The sequence below is a fragment of the Aquila chrysaetos genome, chromosome 1, assembly GCF_900496995.4.
Source record: "Aquila chrysaetos chrysaetos chromosome 1, bAquChr1.4, whole genome shotgun sequence".
In the NCBI taxonomy this organism is placed as follows: domain Eukaryota; kingdom Metazoa; phylum Chordata; class Aves; order Accipitriformes; family Accipitridae; genus Aquila; species Aquila chrysaetos.
The window spans coordinates 33,633,473-33,649,298 of record NC_044004.1 but is presented as its reverse complement, the minus strand read 5'-3'; the positions used below and the strand labels follow the sequence as shown (position 1 = coordinate 33,649,298).

Sequence of the window (15,826 nt, the reverse complement as noted above, 5' to 3'; positions counted from 1 at the left end):
AAAATATCTCGCTTCATTTAAGAGTTCTACAATTTCTGCTGAAATAATTTGCAATCATACATGTTTATTTCCTCTCAAGAAGAAACAGCAAAGGACACAAAAGAGGCAGAAAGGCAGGCAAAATGACACTCAAAGAGAGTTGGGCATACAGCACTCTGCTGTCTCTCTCCCTTCCTAGGACTGTATTTTGTTCAACTGGTAACTGTAATAACATTTTGTATTTGTCATATGTTTTGCATTTTGACATAGGAAGTTATCTACGTGTAGATATCCCAGAATCTTCCTACTGGAAACTATTTATTTCCTATGTAAAAGTAAGCTAACTTTTTAATTTATTTGGACAGATTATATTTTACTACAGCAAAGAAAACTGTTATATTAATGCACCAGTGCTGTTAAAAATGCATAGACTTTCTTTAGGAGCTGATATTTGTAGTGGTTCAAGATGCCAGCTTAAATGAATCACTGCTTGGCATATGGTTAGTAAAAGGGGGAAAACATCCTGTGAGCAGGCAGCATGCCAACTGAACATTTTAACATGACTACAGTACACCAAATGATCATCATGTTGCTTTAGAGGCTTCTACATACAGCGCCCTGAAAGATTAACATTGCCAACTGTGAGAGTAGCTGCCTATTTACAGGCTAGACTAATTTTTCTTCTAAATGGAATCCTCTGGTTTGTAATAGTATTGCAGTGTACCACTGTAATAAAATAGAGTACATTTTATAATTTTCAGATTATAATGTTATTACAGGTGTAAAAGTGCAAACATATGAAAAACGCCTCCATGGCAATAAGAGGCAAAATCCCATTCTCAAAACCCTGTGGCCAGCACAAGAGATGTCACAGGGATTTACTTCTTCCACTGTACTGACAGCACATTTACCAAGCCAGTGATATGGAGCTATGGAAAGTGGCAATGTCTTGTCTTTCTTAATAGAGGTATAGCACATGATATACAGATACATGGCACAGGTCAAGTGCCAGGAAGTTCCTAGAATGCAGCATAAGCAAACCTCTAACCGAGTGACACAGCTTTCTATGTGGAAGTTTTCCTTAGCTGATGGTCCCACCAGAGATCAAGAAGAGGAAACTATTGTGGAAGACTTGCTATCAGAACACTGACATGGGAAGACTTAGAGACGAACTTCAAAGAATACTTCCTTGTGTTTAAAAGAAAGTGTATATATATTTACTTAATCAACTTCACCTTTGCCATTCAAAGAAGTACTTCTCTATACCTATGACTGTTGTTATTTTTCAGTTACCCAAGTGATACTTACATCGTTGTTATACAAGCCCCAAAGTGACTTTTTTTTCATATTTCCATATATATGGAAATCTTGATTTCACCCTAAACAAAAAACAGCTGGGAAGCATGCAAAAAGAGCTTTATACCATTTCAGTTGCACTGTCTTGGCTTTGAATGTTGACAGCTGTGCAGACCTTTTAGCGTAGTTAGAACTGAGTACTTCAGTGGCTAGACCAGGAATTCAGAAAGGGTCGGTGAGCAGACACTCTGATCCCAATCTTACTGCTTCATCTTACACCAAATCTGGTGCAAAAGCGACATCCCTGCTTTCCCTTTCCACTCCCCAGCTGTATTCATCTCGCAGTGGACCTAACTGCTGTACGACCACAGGAAGAATCAGATAATCTAGGTATTTCAACAGAAAACTGTTAATTTTTGGAGTGTGTTTCTATCAGGTCAGCTGACTGATCTTACTTACTCTGTAGACTGAAATTACAAGGTAGTTTCTCAAATAATAAAAACCCCCAAGCTGTCCAAACCAACTTATTACTTTTCTTCACAAGCTCTGCTGTCAATTCTATTAAAATATATAGCTATTGAAAGAGTTAGATATCTAGGTCAGATTAATCTGATCTCCTTCTGTAAACACAAACAGAAGGAGCGTATACAAAACATCCCTTATTTGAAGGGCTACTTTTAATGTTATCCTTTTGATTACCATTGATGCATAGTTGCCACTATATTTCTCTCAGATACACTTCTGACAACACATTTGTTGTTAAACAAATGAAGGACTATCTGCCTCATGACCTTTACTATTTTGATTATCTTTTCTATGTCTTCAACCATTAATAAGAACCACATACCCATCAATAATTATATACAAGCGATCCATCATTAAGACTGTAAAACAACTAGATACAGGGTGTCAATGTTATTTCTGAAGAGGCACTATTCCAGTGGCAGTGCAAAAAAGAAGTAAGAAAAAAAAAGGTTTTTTAATGTCTCATTGATAGAAAATTGTTCTTGTTCAAGTCTTACGGTTTTTGCTGTTTAAACTGAATTTTCATGTAATACAAAGCTTTGTTATCTAAACTTCAAAAATATTACTAGCTAAATCCTATAGAACCTATGTGCTATTTACTCTTCTACTTTTTATTCAGCAAGTAATCTGAAAAACATGAGACACACAGCTTATGATCAGAATAAAATCCTGGTGCTAATTAATTCAGTAACAGAATTTCATTCAGTCCAACAAGGCTGTTTTCATCTTGATGACACGACTGGATGCTGTGGCCCACTGCTGTTCTAGCAAAACAATTACCTTTTCTTCAGGAATCCTGCAGCGCATGTTTTCCAGGTAACTTGATGTATTTTCCACATTTGTATACCTCAAAAGAATATGGGCAAAGTCCTCCTCACTGATGGTGTTCATCCCGTTAGAGTAGGAAAGGAATTCTATCTCTAGAACCTCAGTTTGTAGGTTATCCATAAACCTAAAGCACAAACATAAATATGAAGAAATAGTAATACTTTATATTTCTACTATCCATGTCTTTAAAAGACTCGTAGAATATAAAGCCAAATAGCATTATACAAAGTAGTTCTCTTTTCATAGCTGTGATTGTAAATCCCTTATCTATGCTGACATATTTTCTAATCAGTACAACAATTTTAACTCAAAGATGAAGTGGTTTAGTAAGGATTAAAATTACTTAATACTTACACTTCTAATTTACTTCTAGTTTGTGTTTGCTTAATTTTCTTCTTCAGTGGGTCACTGATCTTTATTTTTATATGCTAGAATGAAAATTCCATCACGGTACTAAATGAATTCCCCAAATTTATTCCCCATATAGTTACAGATTGCAATTAAACCTTATCTTTCTATCAAGTGAAGTATGATGAGCTCTTGCAGCCTTGCAATCTAAACTTTTTTTTTTTTTAATACTTCACTATTCTTATGATATTTCTATAAACTCTTCCCAACTTAACAACATATTTAGTATATTCTGGACACCAAAACTGGATAAAGTATAAAACCAGCTACATATAAAAAGGAAATGCAACTTCCCTGATTCTGCTTGATGTCCTAGTTACACAACCAAGGATGAAATTAGCTCTCTAGTCACAGTACTGCACTGGGAGCTCATGTTCATCTGATTGTCAACCACAACCTGTTACACTTCCCCGTTACAGGTTCCCAACGGTTCCCATCCTGTAGACACTGTCTGCAACGCTCCTTCCTAATAAATAACTTGACTTCTAAGAACTATGAGGAGCTCAAATCAAAAGGATGTCTAGGCAAAAGTATATGTGCAAGGCGAACACACAACAGCACTTCTCTCACCAGTCAATAGTTTAATGATTTTTTGAGCTGGTAAAGTAGTGTTGAATAAAACTTGATGGATCCCTCTTTCATGAATATGTCTACTAGGTTGTGACCTCTTTAGCATTCACAACATCTTACAGCAATATGGACATTTTCCCTAGATGCCTTTTGAAAAAGTAACTTCTTTTTTGGTTCTTGTTTTGAACTTGCATCAGGATTTCACTTGATGACACAGTTTGTGTATTATGTGCAGTACTGAATACTTTTCATGACATACATAATTTTAAGGCAAAATATTTTGCAAACATCTGATTGATTAGAATGCACAGTTAAGTGATAACTATAGAGACAATAGGTGTTGGGAGTATTTACTGAGGAAACAATAACCAAATACTATATCTCTTTCAATCACACAGAAAAATACAGTTTTATAGCTCTGTTTTTATGGCACTTTCCCTATATTTTTAAATTCTATTTTAATTGGCGTAATAATTAAGCCAATAGCTTCCACTGTGCTTTCACTTTTTCCTGAAGAAGGTTGTTCTAAGGTGCCTACACAATATCTTCAGAAAAATCTTTACATTTAAATATGTCCCTAAGAGCAGAGACGCACAAAAATTTTTTTTTTAAAGCAGTGACAAACAGGGGCGGGGGGGGGGGGGGGGAGCGGTGGTGGTGGTGGTGGTGGTGCGTGGATTCAAAAACAAGAAAAAAGTTCCTACATACCAATAAGGACAGGGTTGGGGTATAACCTCTCCACCCCAAACCAATGACACACAGAAGTGCTAACAAAATTTGCAAATGCAGCAGCATTAGTACAGAACTTATTGTTGGTCCACTTATTATTTTGCTCTTTGTATATATAACACACACAAAGGGCATATAAACTTTATATACATGTCTGTATAAACTATTTATATAGTCATATAATACACATTAATTAGAACAATCACACAAGTATTTTTTTACAAGGAATTAATAAAGTTGAGACTCACCTATAAAAATCTTCAAAGTTCAGTTCAGCTTTTCCTTTCTTGCCAAAAAAGTGTACAAGCAGTGTAGTATCTGACAGTGAACTTGAAATATCATCGGCACGCTTAAATATTAGAATAAAAAAAATTAAATGCCATGATTGGATCAGTTACAGAAGTATAATCTGAGAATGCCTGTCATCACAATACACCTTTCTATTAAAAGAGTTTGCATTTTATGTTTACAGTCTTAAAAAAGACTTTAGTATTAAAATCCATTAAATTAATTTAGTAATGCAATTTTCACACAAAATAGCATTAGGCTGTTAATTGTGTTTAGTAGAAAACACTTAAAACAACAATACAATATAATGGAAACTGCAATGAAGAGGGAAAAAGCATGAAAAATAAAACCAGAAACTCTTGAGAAAAAAACCATGTTCTAGTCAGTTGAGGTAAACTATAAAAATAACTCCCTCAGTACATAATCTCCTTTCCCTTCTACTATGCAACTACAAAGAAATTAAAGGGCGTTACTTCATATACTCTTATTTTATACCTTAAAATTATTAAGTATGGGATTTTATTCCAAAACCACTCACATCAGTCAGGTGTACTTTATATGATTCTTTTCTACAAGTAGCAAATGACTACAGTTTAAATTTTATTGCCCAAATATACTTAAAACAACAGACTTGTAAAAAATTTTGAAGTTTGACTCATTCTCTTAAGAATGTTTCTCATCTACCAAGTATGTGGTCTCTGCATCAGACAGGAATCTTTGAACATGTACTAATACTTTTTCCATAATAAATAGTTATCAACTTTGAAGGCACAGAATTAGAATAGTAAAACCAACTATTTTTGACCATGTGTAACAGCAAGAGTTGCAAATAGGAAGACATGCATATAAACAGAAGTAACTATCATCAGTGTATAAATAGAAGTAACTATCATCTATGTATAGTGACTGTGCAACATTCCACTTTTTTACTACATATTCGTTATCTTTAACTGTTGTGTATATGCATTGATTTTACCTTTTTTACAAAGAAACTCTTGATAGACTGAAGAGCTAGAAAAATAATTCAGTAATATAAGACTCTTAAATAAGCTGTAGTATTCCACCATGGCAATGTCCTTCTGGCATTAACATGCATCTGCCAACATTTGAAATTCAAAAGTTAATATATTTAGTCTCCTTGCTGCACCTGCCTAGGGAGAGCCTTCTGTCCAAGCTCTCATTTTTCTTACAAGAAAAGCAAAGAGTGGGAGCCAGTAGTCTCTGCTCTTCCCAGGCAAGCTACCACCCATCAGCAACACCATATTTTTGTGGAAGTGTGTTTGCCGACTCTATTGTTGAAGTACAAAACAGAATACACAGTAGAGAAAACTAGTAAGTATTCGGGAGATTAACAGTACTAATTTATCACCATAATGATAGATTATAAACCTATGGGATTTACTATAAGTATAGAGAACTGTTTATACAGATCTATAAAGGTCTGCATATACAAACCTGCAAGCTTCACTCAAAGTCCTTTAAATCTGACTTTATTTTATAACTGAAGAGGCTATAAATTTATAACAGAAGGAGAAACTCTAAATGAAGCAACTAGGAAGAAATTTTGAACAGTATGCAGTAGTTCAACATAATGTACCATGAAAAACCATTTCATATCTATATTCTCTGAAATATACCATATTAATTTCAAATTTACATACTGATGTGTAAAAAATGTAAAATGCAATATCCATTAAGAGCATTTATGTATCAACAACAAGGAAAAACATGAGGCAGTAACAACACAAATCCTTTCCTTTCAACATCCAAGAACTAAAGATATCAGAGAGACTTTTCTGTACTTCAGTATATTAGGATTGTCAAGATTGTATTTCAAGTACTCCAGCTTCCTGTTTATTCTCATATTCTTCTCCAGGGAGAAATTAGATGACATAGTGTATATATAGGTAGGGAGATATTTCATGTCCTTCAATTAAGACAGCTCTGCTCTTCAAGTGAGCAAACTAATTCAGAAAAGGAATCACTATTTGTCTTTTAATATTGTTATCCTCCACTATAGGACACAATATACTGAAATGCAGATACCCTGATTTCTTATGTCTTTTAAGCAATTAAATCCCTAAGCACATTCGATTTCCCTCAAGTACACTGGAAAGATATCAAATGTTAAATTACAGCCTTTCATCTTGCAAGAACGTTTCAAAACCTTGAACTTGACTTAGGTTGCATCCACCCATATCTAAAGAACCATTTTAAAAAAATACAATCTGTAAGTCTTTTCACAATTCCCATTTGGTCAGCCTCAGTAAATGAAAAAACCCCGAACAAAAACCTCACTACAGAAACTCAACCCAGTATGCTTCTCCGCAGAATTGCAGGCAACTGAAAACTATTCCCATGCTCCTTCTGCATTGACAGCATTAAATAAATTCTCTCTCTTAAGGGGTAAGGATAAAAACAAAAGCCTTTATAATTTAAAACTATTATTTATTGTTCATAATCGAATGAATTTTGTATTTTAGATCAGTGAAAATGAAATGACCACACCTGTTTCCATACATATGAATACAAGCCTCTATTTTGATCTAATATATATTGCAGTCATTTAAATGAGAATAAACGCCTGCCTCGTTTCTCCACTAACTGTAATACAGATACAGGTAAAGTGACAAACAGGAGACACAAGTGTTTCAGTCACCTTATTGGCTTGCTGCATAATGGCAACATCTTTTCTTCTCAATTTCCTAACCTGAAGAGCAGTAAATCTATTTTTTTTTATATTCAGCAAAATTAATTTCAAGGTTTTGATTACAGAGGGTTGACTAAAAGTAAGTTACACTCATGAGCAATGGTCCACTCATAGCAACATATTCTGAGAATGAAGCATGTATATTATGCTTTGAATTAAGAAGAGCTTTCTTACTGCAAGTCCTTGATTTTTCAATAGTGATAACAAATCTACTGATTTCCAGTTTCATTTAGTAATTTAAGAATAAACCACAAACTGAATTCAGTGATAACTGGCATATTCCAACAGGATGGTGTAGTTGCTAAATTACAAATAGCAGAAACAGTACTGTAAACTGCCCTAGAAAGAAACTGGATGTGATGAATAACTTCCTTCCCCCCCAAAGAGACCGTAAGTTGATTCCCACAACAACCAACCTCGTTTACTTTCCTTTTCAACTTACACAAGGCCTTCTCAAAAGGCTATGAAACAACACAGACCCCAGTGTCACCTAACTTTATGCCACTTGCTTAGTACACATGGCTATAATATTATGCAGATGTGAGAGTACCTAGGAAAGATAAGAATATGGATGAAAGCCAGCTGGCTCAAACTTAATCCAAGCAAGATAAAGATGATTATGTTGAGAAGTGGCAAAAAGGTCAGTGGAGCAAATGCAGGACATGATTTTTCTTCCTAAAATGATTTACAAGTGAGCAGAGATATTTTTTATACATTTTACAGAAAATTTAAATCAATGTTTAGTTTAGCTGCTGTTAAACTTCAATTACATTGTAGTTACAGATATTAGTCTGAGGCATCAGAAGTAAAAAAACCTCCCTCTTCAAATTAAAGGTGTGTAGAGATTACCAAACTTAAGTCCACCTATACTTGGGACTGAATTTATGCCAGCTAACTGTAGATTAAGACGACAGTTAATTCAGAAAACTCAGTGCCCCAAGCTCCTTAAACAGTCAATGAAAAGCGTGGCCCTCTGTCCCCTCTCTGTCCCCCTTAGCTGACTAGACAAGAACACCGATGTTCTGGGTTTTAAAATTCGGTGGAATAAATAAGGGCTAATAACTGGACTAATAGTTCAGCAGCTCATCAATTTAAAAGCAAGCAACGAAAGGCTGGGTATACTGCTTTATTGCAAGATTACTATGAACATATTATTACTATGAATATTGCTATAAATATTGGTACAAAACTCAATTCTGTAACACTACATTTTGGTTTGTTCAAAGGCAAATGAACTCAAGCTGAGAGAGGTACAGAGAAGGCCTATTTGATACCTGTGAAATGTACGTTCCACCTTAAGAGAAAACTCAAAGACCTTGTGGTGTTTAGCCTATGGTAATTAAAACTGAGGGCTATGACAGTGTTTATAAACACAACCATGAATAAAAGATTAACACTAAAGAAGAAAAAGCGCTATGAAAATTAAGGGACAACAGACTGGTATAAAGGGACTATGAGTAAATTTAACCTGGAAATTAGAAAAAGTCCGTTCAAGTCCTCAGGTTATTCAATACCTTCTGCAGAGGAACAGCAGGGACCAAACACTAATTACTTTTAATATGGAGCACACATTGCTTATGAAGCAACGAAAAAGATTGTTTTACCCTGGAGGTCCGTTTCAGTTCCTTGTTCTTTTCTCATTATGATCCTGCTTATGAAGCATGGGACTTGAGACCAGAGTCAGTGGGGAGCTGCTGTATGTCCCTTAATGCCACAACCAGCAGAGCAATCACCCTCGCTGTATGGGGCACAGAAAAGCCTAAATGATCTAGTTTTCTGACAGTCTTAAATGATCAATACAAATAAATGTCCTAATTATCTAAAAGCGGACCATGAAACAAGAATCTTATTAGAATTTAAAGCACTATGGAAATTAATTTGACAGCTCAGTGATATTGCTAGTCCTCAATAATGATCATGTAACATTAAAAAAGATTGACTAATGTTTTGGTTACCTTAAAACATTCCTGGTTTCATCCAACAATTAGAACAATCTTTGCGTGATACTGTTTTTCTGAAGATAAGCTCTGATAACATACATAAAAAGCACATTAAGGACCTAAAGATTAAAAGCGTAAAGGGCTGCAACGCTCATTGAAGTTGTCATATCACTGGACCAAGCCTAAATGACAGTTTTCCTGAATCACTCTCTGTGAAATATTGTCACTATTAGTGTTAGAAAATGCTTCTTATAGTAAGGACTGAGGAGGATTTGATCTTCCAACTCTTTCAAAAAGTAACTTGCTTTCACTTGGAAATAACAACTTTCAATTATTGCACTGCATGGTACCAAATCCATTTCATCTGAGAACTTTCAGGTTTAAAAAAAAAAGTAATCAAATGAAGAGAAGAAACAAAGTGCATAAAACAGGAAAATAATCAGAACAGAAATAAATAAAATAGCAGTCTGTTTATGGACCAGGGACAGAGGTTGTCTTATACCTCTGCAAGGTCCGAAAAGAGCGCTTGGCTTGTGCTACGTCTCAAAGTATCCCAATAGCTTCTGGGGACAAGGTCCTCTCCTTCTGTTTTAAGAACCTGCAGAAATTTCAAGAAGCACAATTGTTTGAAAACCAAAGAACAATAAAACAACCGCTTACAGACTTTAAAATCTTTTCCAACTGATCTTCAAAAGCATGGCTTGATTCTTTTGCTTCTACACAGGGAAATTTCTACCCGGTTACATGACACTTTGTAAATGAAAGGAACACTGGTCTGTTACAGCTATTTGCTTATTACCCGTAACTTAGCTGTGCCAAAAGTATCACCAGACTCTGCTTTCCCAAACAAAATAAATTAGAGAGAGCGTAAAGTGAAAATATTTATCAAAAGTACATGTGAAAATATCCATCTAAACTCAGTATTTTGCTGTTGTTTTTCCTAACGATTTTGTTTTGCCAAAAAAATATTAATTTATATACTTTAGAAATTTGTTTTCTCATTGGTCAAAATATAAATATCACCATACAACTAGTTATATGAAATTAATTTCATCCAATAATCAGGATGACATCCTTGCACCAATAAAGACATGCAAAATCCAAGCCTAAGAAGTCCAACTTCAACTGTTAACATATCTATCAAGAAAACACTATGCAGATCTGATGATCAAACTTACCTTGTTTAAACAGAAAGTAAGTGTTTAATCTCTCCAAGGAAAATACGCTTACCTTTTTGCTCTGAAATGTTTCATTTTTGGAAGCCTGAAAAATCCTCCCTTATTAAAACAGGCCTTCCTTTATCTTGCAGTTAGTCTTGGAATATCTATGCAATACATTTCTTTTTTTTTTTCCCCAATTACAGAATCATAGAATCATTTATGTTGGCAAAGACCTTTAAGATCATCAGGTCCAACCGTAAACCAACGCTTGTCTTGAAACAAAAAGGACTGTGCCAGACATCTTACTACTGGGGAAAAAAAACCAACCAAATAGAATAGAATAGAATCATTAAGTTTGGAAAAGACCTCTAAGATCATCAAGTCCAAATGTAGGGGAGGTGATCCTAAGGACAACAGAAGTCTATTTGAACTTGGTTAGGGTTATTGCAACTGAATGAATTTTCCTCTTTCTCTCCACAAGTTAATCTAAACTAAGTCTCCTACTTCCACAGCTCCCCACTCACATCCATCTGGGCAGGCGAGAGGAAGACAGTGAGTTTGATCTTCTAACTACAAATGAAAACCATTATTTTTTTGACTCAGCACATACTGTTTGTTCTCTTAGAAGATTTACACTGCAGTGCAATGTGTAAAACCACATTGTTATTATAAAGAATACTGTACAGAGTTGAAGGTTTATTGTCTCTGTGTATTCTACATTATGTCAACACGTTATATGTACTGCTTCTGTATTGCATACTTCCTCCACTAACCAATTCAACTCGGCTCTTTCAGTAAGTTGTCATCAGAGAAACATGACAAACTACCAGGAATTATACCATGCTTAATGTATATTATACTTTTGTTTCCTTTTTGAAAAATTCTGGGTTTATCTTTCTGTTATTATGGAGTAACAGTTCCTGTGTCATGGCCACAGTATTCTCATACATAACTCCATTCAGTCCTAAATTGCTAAACTTAAACAAATTTGTTTACTTCAGTGTGTACAGGATTAGGTCCTTAGCAGTTTCTTTTACACTTACTTATCCCTTTGATGTTTACTGGGTCATGTGAATGAACAACACCTCATTCTTTTATGCATACAATTCTGTAATTATCTATTTCAAGTATTCACTGAATTTGTTCTCTTATAGGAGATTTACTTTAGCCAATGGAATTAGTACTTCTGGGCGCGCACATTTTATTTTCTTTACATGCATCTCATCATAGTTACCATGTTCTGGTTGGCATTTGGCTAGTGAAAGCACTCATGCAATACATGCTGAACTAGCCTCAACACGTAACTGCAGTATGCACCAGAACATGACTTGAAAGAATTAACCTATGCAAATGAAAATACAAACATATTTAACCCATTTTAAATGTCACTGGTATGCACTCTATGGCTCATAGACCTTGACGCTTCTCAAAAAATTAGAACCGTTTTGAAGGATGAAGTGAGGAGAAGGGCCCAACACAGCACTTTGGACTATCCCAGACATTTTAGGGGTGCATCCCCTTGGTCTTGAGTATCTTCAACTCCCCAGGACATCACGGGAAACTCAAAAGGCTGCTACACGTTTCAGTAGGAGAAATAGAGACCCAAAGTATCAGTTTTCTGGGCTGGGTGATTTGTCGGATACTGTGAATTCCTATACATCTGAGTCTCCTTTGTGTGGAGATCTCCATTCAGGTAGTAGGAGGGCAGAAAAGGATGCTGCACACCTGGGCATCATCTTGATAAAGAGTTTGGATGTGGCTGGAGTCTAGAAGCAGATTTTTTTACTAAGGCTGAAAATTATTACATGAGTAGGAAAACCTAACTATTTTGGTTTCAGTTTAAAATAGGAGGCTGCACAGGAACATGGCAACCACTGTACAGCATCTTTCACTGCAGTAAAGCCTGATCTAAAATCCATTGAATCATAAGGCCTCACATTTCCACTACATTATTCTCACAACATTGCAGCATCTACGTCATGTCACTGCACCTTTTCATTCAACAGACTTCCTTCCTGCAGATTACACAAACTGCATGTGCTGACTTCACAGGAAATAAATCTGTGCATTCCTGTGAATGATTACATAAAGAAACAGACTTTAAAACTGGAATTTCACTAGCTATCTAATTCTTGTAGGTTCCCTCCCCTCACTTTGAATATCACAATAATCCTACAAACCCAACTTTAATTCTTCTAGTTTAACATCAAATCAATCTTTTTTTACAACAGATTTACTTCTGCTGTGATCCAAAAATTAACCAGGTTATGATGAAGACATTAAAAACCCCAGAACAGATCTCTCTTGCTGACTCTCTCCAACTCCTCAAAAATGACTGAAAATAAGTTTACTGTCACCTAAATAATACAGTGACTATTTTCTGTAAAATCCTATTCTAGTTCAGCACTGAAAGTTCTTATTTATTTGTTCTGTTAAGTGAAGCACAAAAACATAAAAGCTATCTTCTGGTTTCTTTTTTAGGGGGGCAGGGTGGGGTGGAAACAAAGAGGTGAAGGATCCTTTAGACTAATTTTTACTTCACATTATACACAAGGAGACAAGACAGACCCGGATCAAATGACTCATGCAGGATGACTTGATTTACATACATTACTTAAAAACAAGTCTATGATTTATTAAGATATATTTTGTCCTTTCCCTTAAAAATATTGTTTCCTTCATCTTATATAAATAGAGAGCTCAACCTTTCCTCCTGGTAGGCTTGCCTGTTTCAGAATCCATGCAACAAGCATGCACAATCTTTTATGTAAGTAAAGATCCATCACAATTTTACTGATTAGCACAAGTAATTTAGTTGATGAAAAAGATAAATATAGTAAATTTTCTTATAGCATATTATTTCGCCTCACTGGTGAAGACTACATAAATTGAAAATAATTAGAGTACATACACTGTTAGTAGAAGTATGATATCCATAAAGTTGAAGACGCTGACATACAGCAAAAATGGGCCAAGCCAAGTATCACATGTCAGAATGAAGCCAAAAGGAGGGGAAGGAAAAAAAAAAAAAAAGACAACAAAATAGGTTAATACAAGCAAAACTTTATTTTACATATTATTAGATATTTTTTGGATTGGTTTTAAAATGACAGTGAAGAAAAAATGGCTTATCTTCAATCTCATTCTTCAAATTTTCAAAAGAGAAGTACAGAGTTGCAGAGATTACTCTCAGGAGAAATGTTCCATTTTGCAATCTTTACTTTTTCCAAAAGCTCTCCTTTGGGTGTAAGTTTCCTTTGTTCAGAATAAACAGTGTGTGAGAGATTCAACAATTGACCTACAGTTTTGAAAAGCTGAGAAGGATAGGTCTCTCTGGGTGGGAAGAAAAGATCCCTTTTTATACTCAGGGAAGGTTTAAAAAGTATTAATGCTTGAAATTCAAACTTCCTATGGTTTCAGGGACAAAGATCTCAGATCAAACATCTATGGTCCCAAAAGGATAATGGACACTATGAGAAGCTTTGCATATATGTCAAAACTTTTCTTACAATAAGGAATTTTTGCCATAAATCTGCAAATTGCAAATGAAGATGTTTTTTTCTGCTGTGCGCTTGACAGAAACTTGTCCCTGATTTTTATTTGTCCAACAGTAAAATAAGTTCCTGCTGCTGCTGCCATCCTCCAGACAAACCACCACAGACTTGTCTATTTCTGACTTACCTTTCTTACACACATAAGAAATGCAAATTTGACATAAGAATAAGTATTCAATATCCCACAAAAATCTATTCAGATAATATAAACAACTAAAAACATTTTGCATTGGTCATAACAAGTATTTAATTAAAAAAATTAAACCTGAATATAAAATCTTAGTTCACTTGTAACATTTCATCAGCTATTTTAAAACTATTATGTTAATAACAAGCATCAGGATCAGTATGTCTACGTGAATAGCTTCAGTTAGTTATGAAAGCAGGAGTATAAACTGCAGTTTAGGCTAAATATTGCTTTTTTTCTATATATAAAGTTATGCACATTCTTTTAATGACATGAATTTATTGTTTAAAAAAACCCTGAAAGTGATTAGTGAAATATATACACGCACAACTTTCTCCTACATCAAAGAAAACCAACTAACTACCAGCTGCAACTATTCTAATTTTACTTACCAGCATTGCACGTTTTTCTTCATCTCCTTTTCTTTCTCTCTTCTCATTTTTTTTCCTGAAAATCTCTTGTAGCTAAAAACCAAACCATATTGTTCTTACTTAGTTTTCGGGCTATTTCACATGCCTAACAATCATTCATCGTGAGCAACACTGCAAACAGTATCAAAATGTAGGTCTTTACTAAAATATCAGTGTTTCATTGATGCTTTATTGTTCATATTCATGCCTTCATGTTGCTTCTGTGACCTTCACCACCACACAGAAAGGAAAAAGGAAATACTTTTTCCACAAAGTAAGGCTAATAATTCTATTTGGGAGCACAATACTAAGAACATCCTATTTAGCTCTACATTTTAGTCAATCCAGCCTATACAAAAAGGGGGAGTTCCAGCCTTTTTCACCACCTCTAGGCACATCCTTTCTTGTTGGGTACTAATTAGTATCTGTGTGGCTATGTAGTCAGATGGATCAATCTTTTTTACATATTGTTAGTTTCCAACCACATCAGTTCTCAGTCCTGCTGGCACAAGGGAGGGGTGGAAACACCTGGTGGGGGTGAAACATCCCCCTTCAGCAGCAACAAACTACTACTCAAGAGTAATTTATCAAGTACCCTTTTTTTTCAAGTCTGATCAAAGAATACCTTCAGGTCTTGTAAGATACCCTTTCACAACTTTCTCTACATTAAGAGCTTTAAACATGACTTCTGAGAAAACCTCAGATACAAGATTTAAAACATATAGATTCTTGAGCATATTTATTTTTTGAAATTATAAAGTCTTCAGAGTAAGAACTGGTCTGTACTTATCTTTCTTTGTAAGTATCTGTTTTATTTAGATATTTTAATTTATAGTAATACTTTTTAATAGTCCCAAATCATTAGAAAAAGGTGTCACAATGTTTACTCTTCACAGCAAGAGAGAGCAGTATTAACTATGATGCCATCTGTATCTCTATCAGTGAACTTCAGCTTTTCAAAAATTGCACGTGAAAATATTGTACTGCCACTTGTAGCATTTGCTAATCTTGAAGCGGGCTGGAAAAAGAATAAACACTGTGGCTGACAAATTTCTCCTATCTAGAAGATGGTATTTTCAGAACCAAACATCATGGCATACAGACACAATTGTGGCAGTCACTTCAAAGACCCCATTTTACCTACCAGAAGTCTGATAAAAACCTGATACTGTAATGACATGCACACAGAGCTCCCCAGGGATTGGAATGTGAAAGATAAAGTGTGTGTGATAAATTTTGCAA

At 35.0% G+C, this 15,826-nt stretch overlaps 1 protein-coding gene across 1 annotated transcript in view; it reads right to left on the bottom strand.

Annotated features, from left to right (window-relative positions):
* The window catches only part of MICU3 (mitochondrial calcium uptake family member 3), a 58,347-nt gene that overhangs the window by 14,650 nt on the left and 27,871 nt on the right, over positions 1 to 15,826 (bottom strand). The window contains 5 exon segments of the mRNA XM_030010668.2: positions 2,581 to 2,752; positions 4,584 to 4,684; positions 9,776 to 9,871; positions 13,345 to 13,383; positions 14,567 to 14,638. Coding sequence (XP_029866528.2) covers positions 2,581 to 2,752; positions 4,584 to 4,684; positions 9,776 to 9,871; positions 13,345 to 13,383; positions 14,567 to 14,638 — 480 coding nt within the window.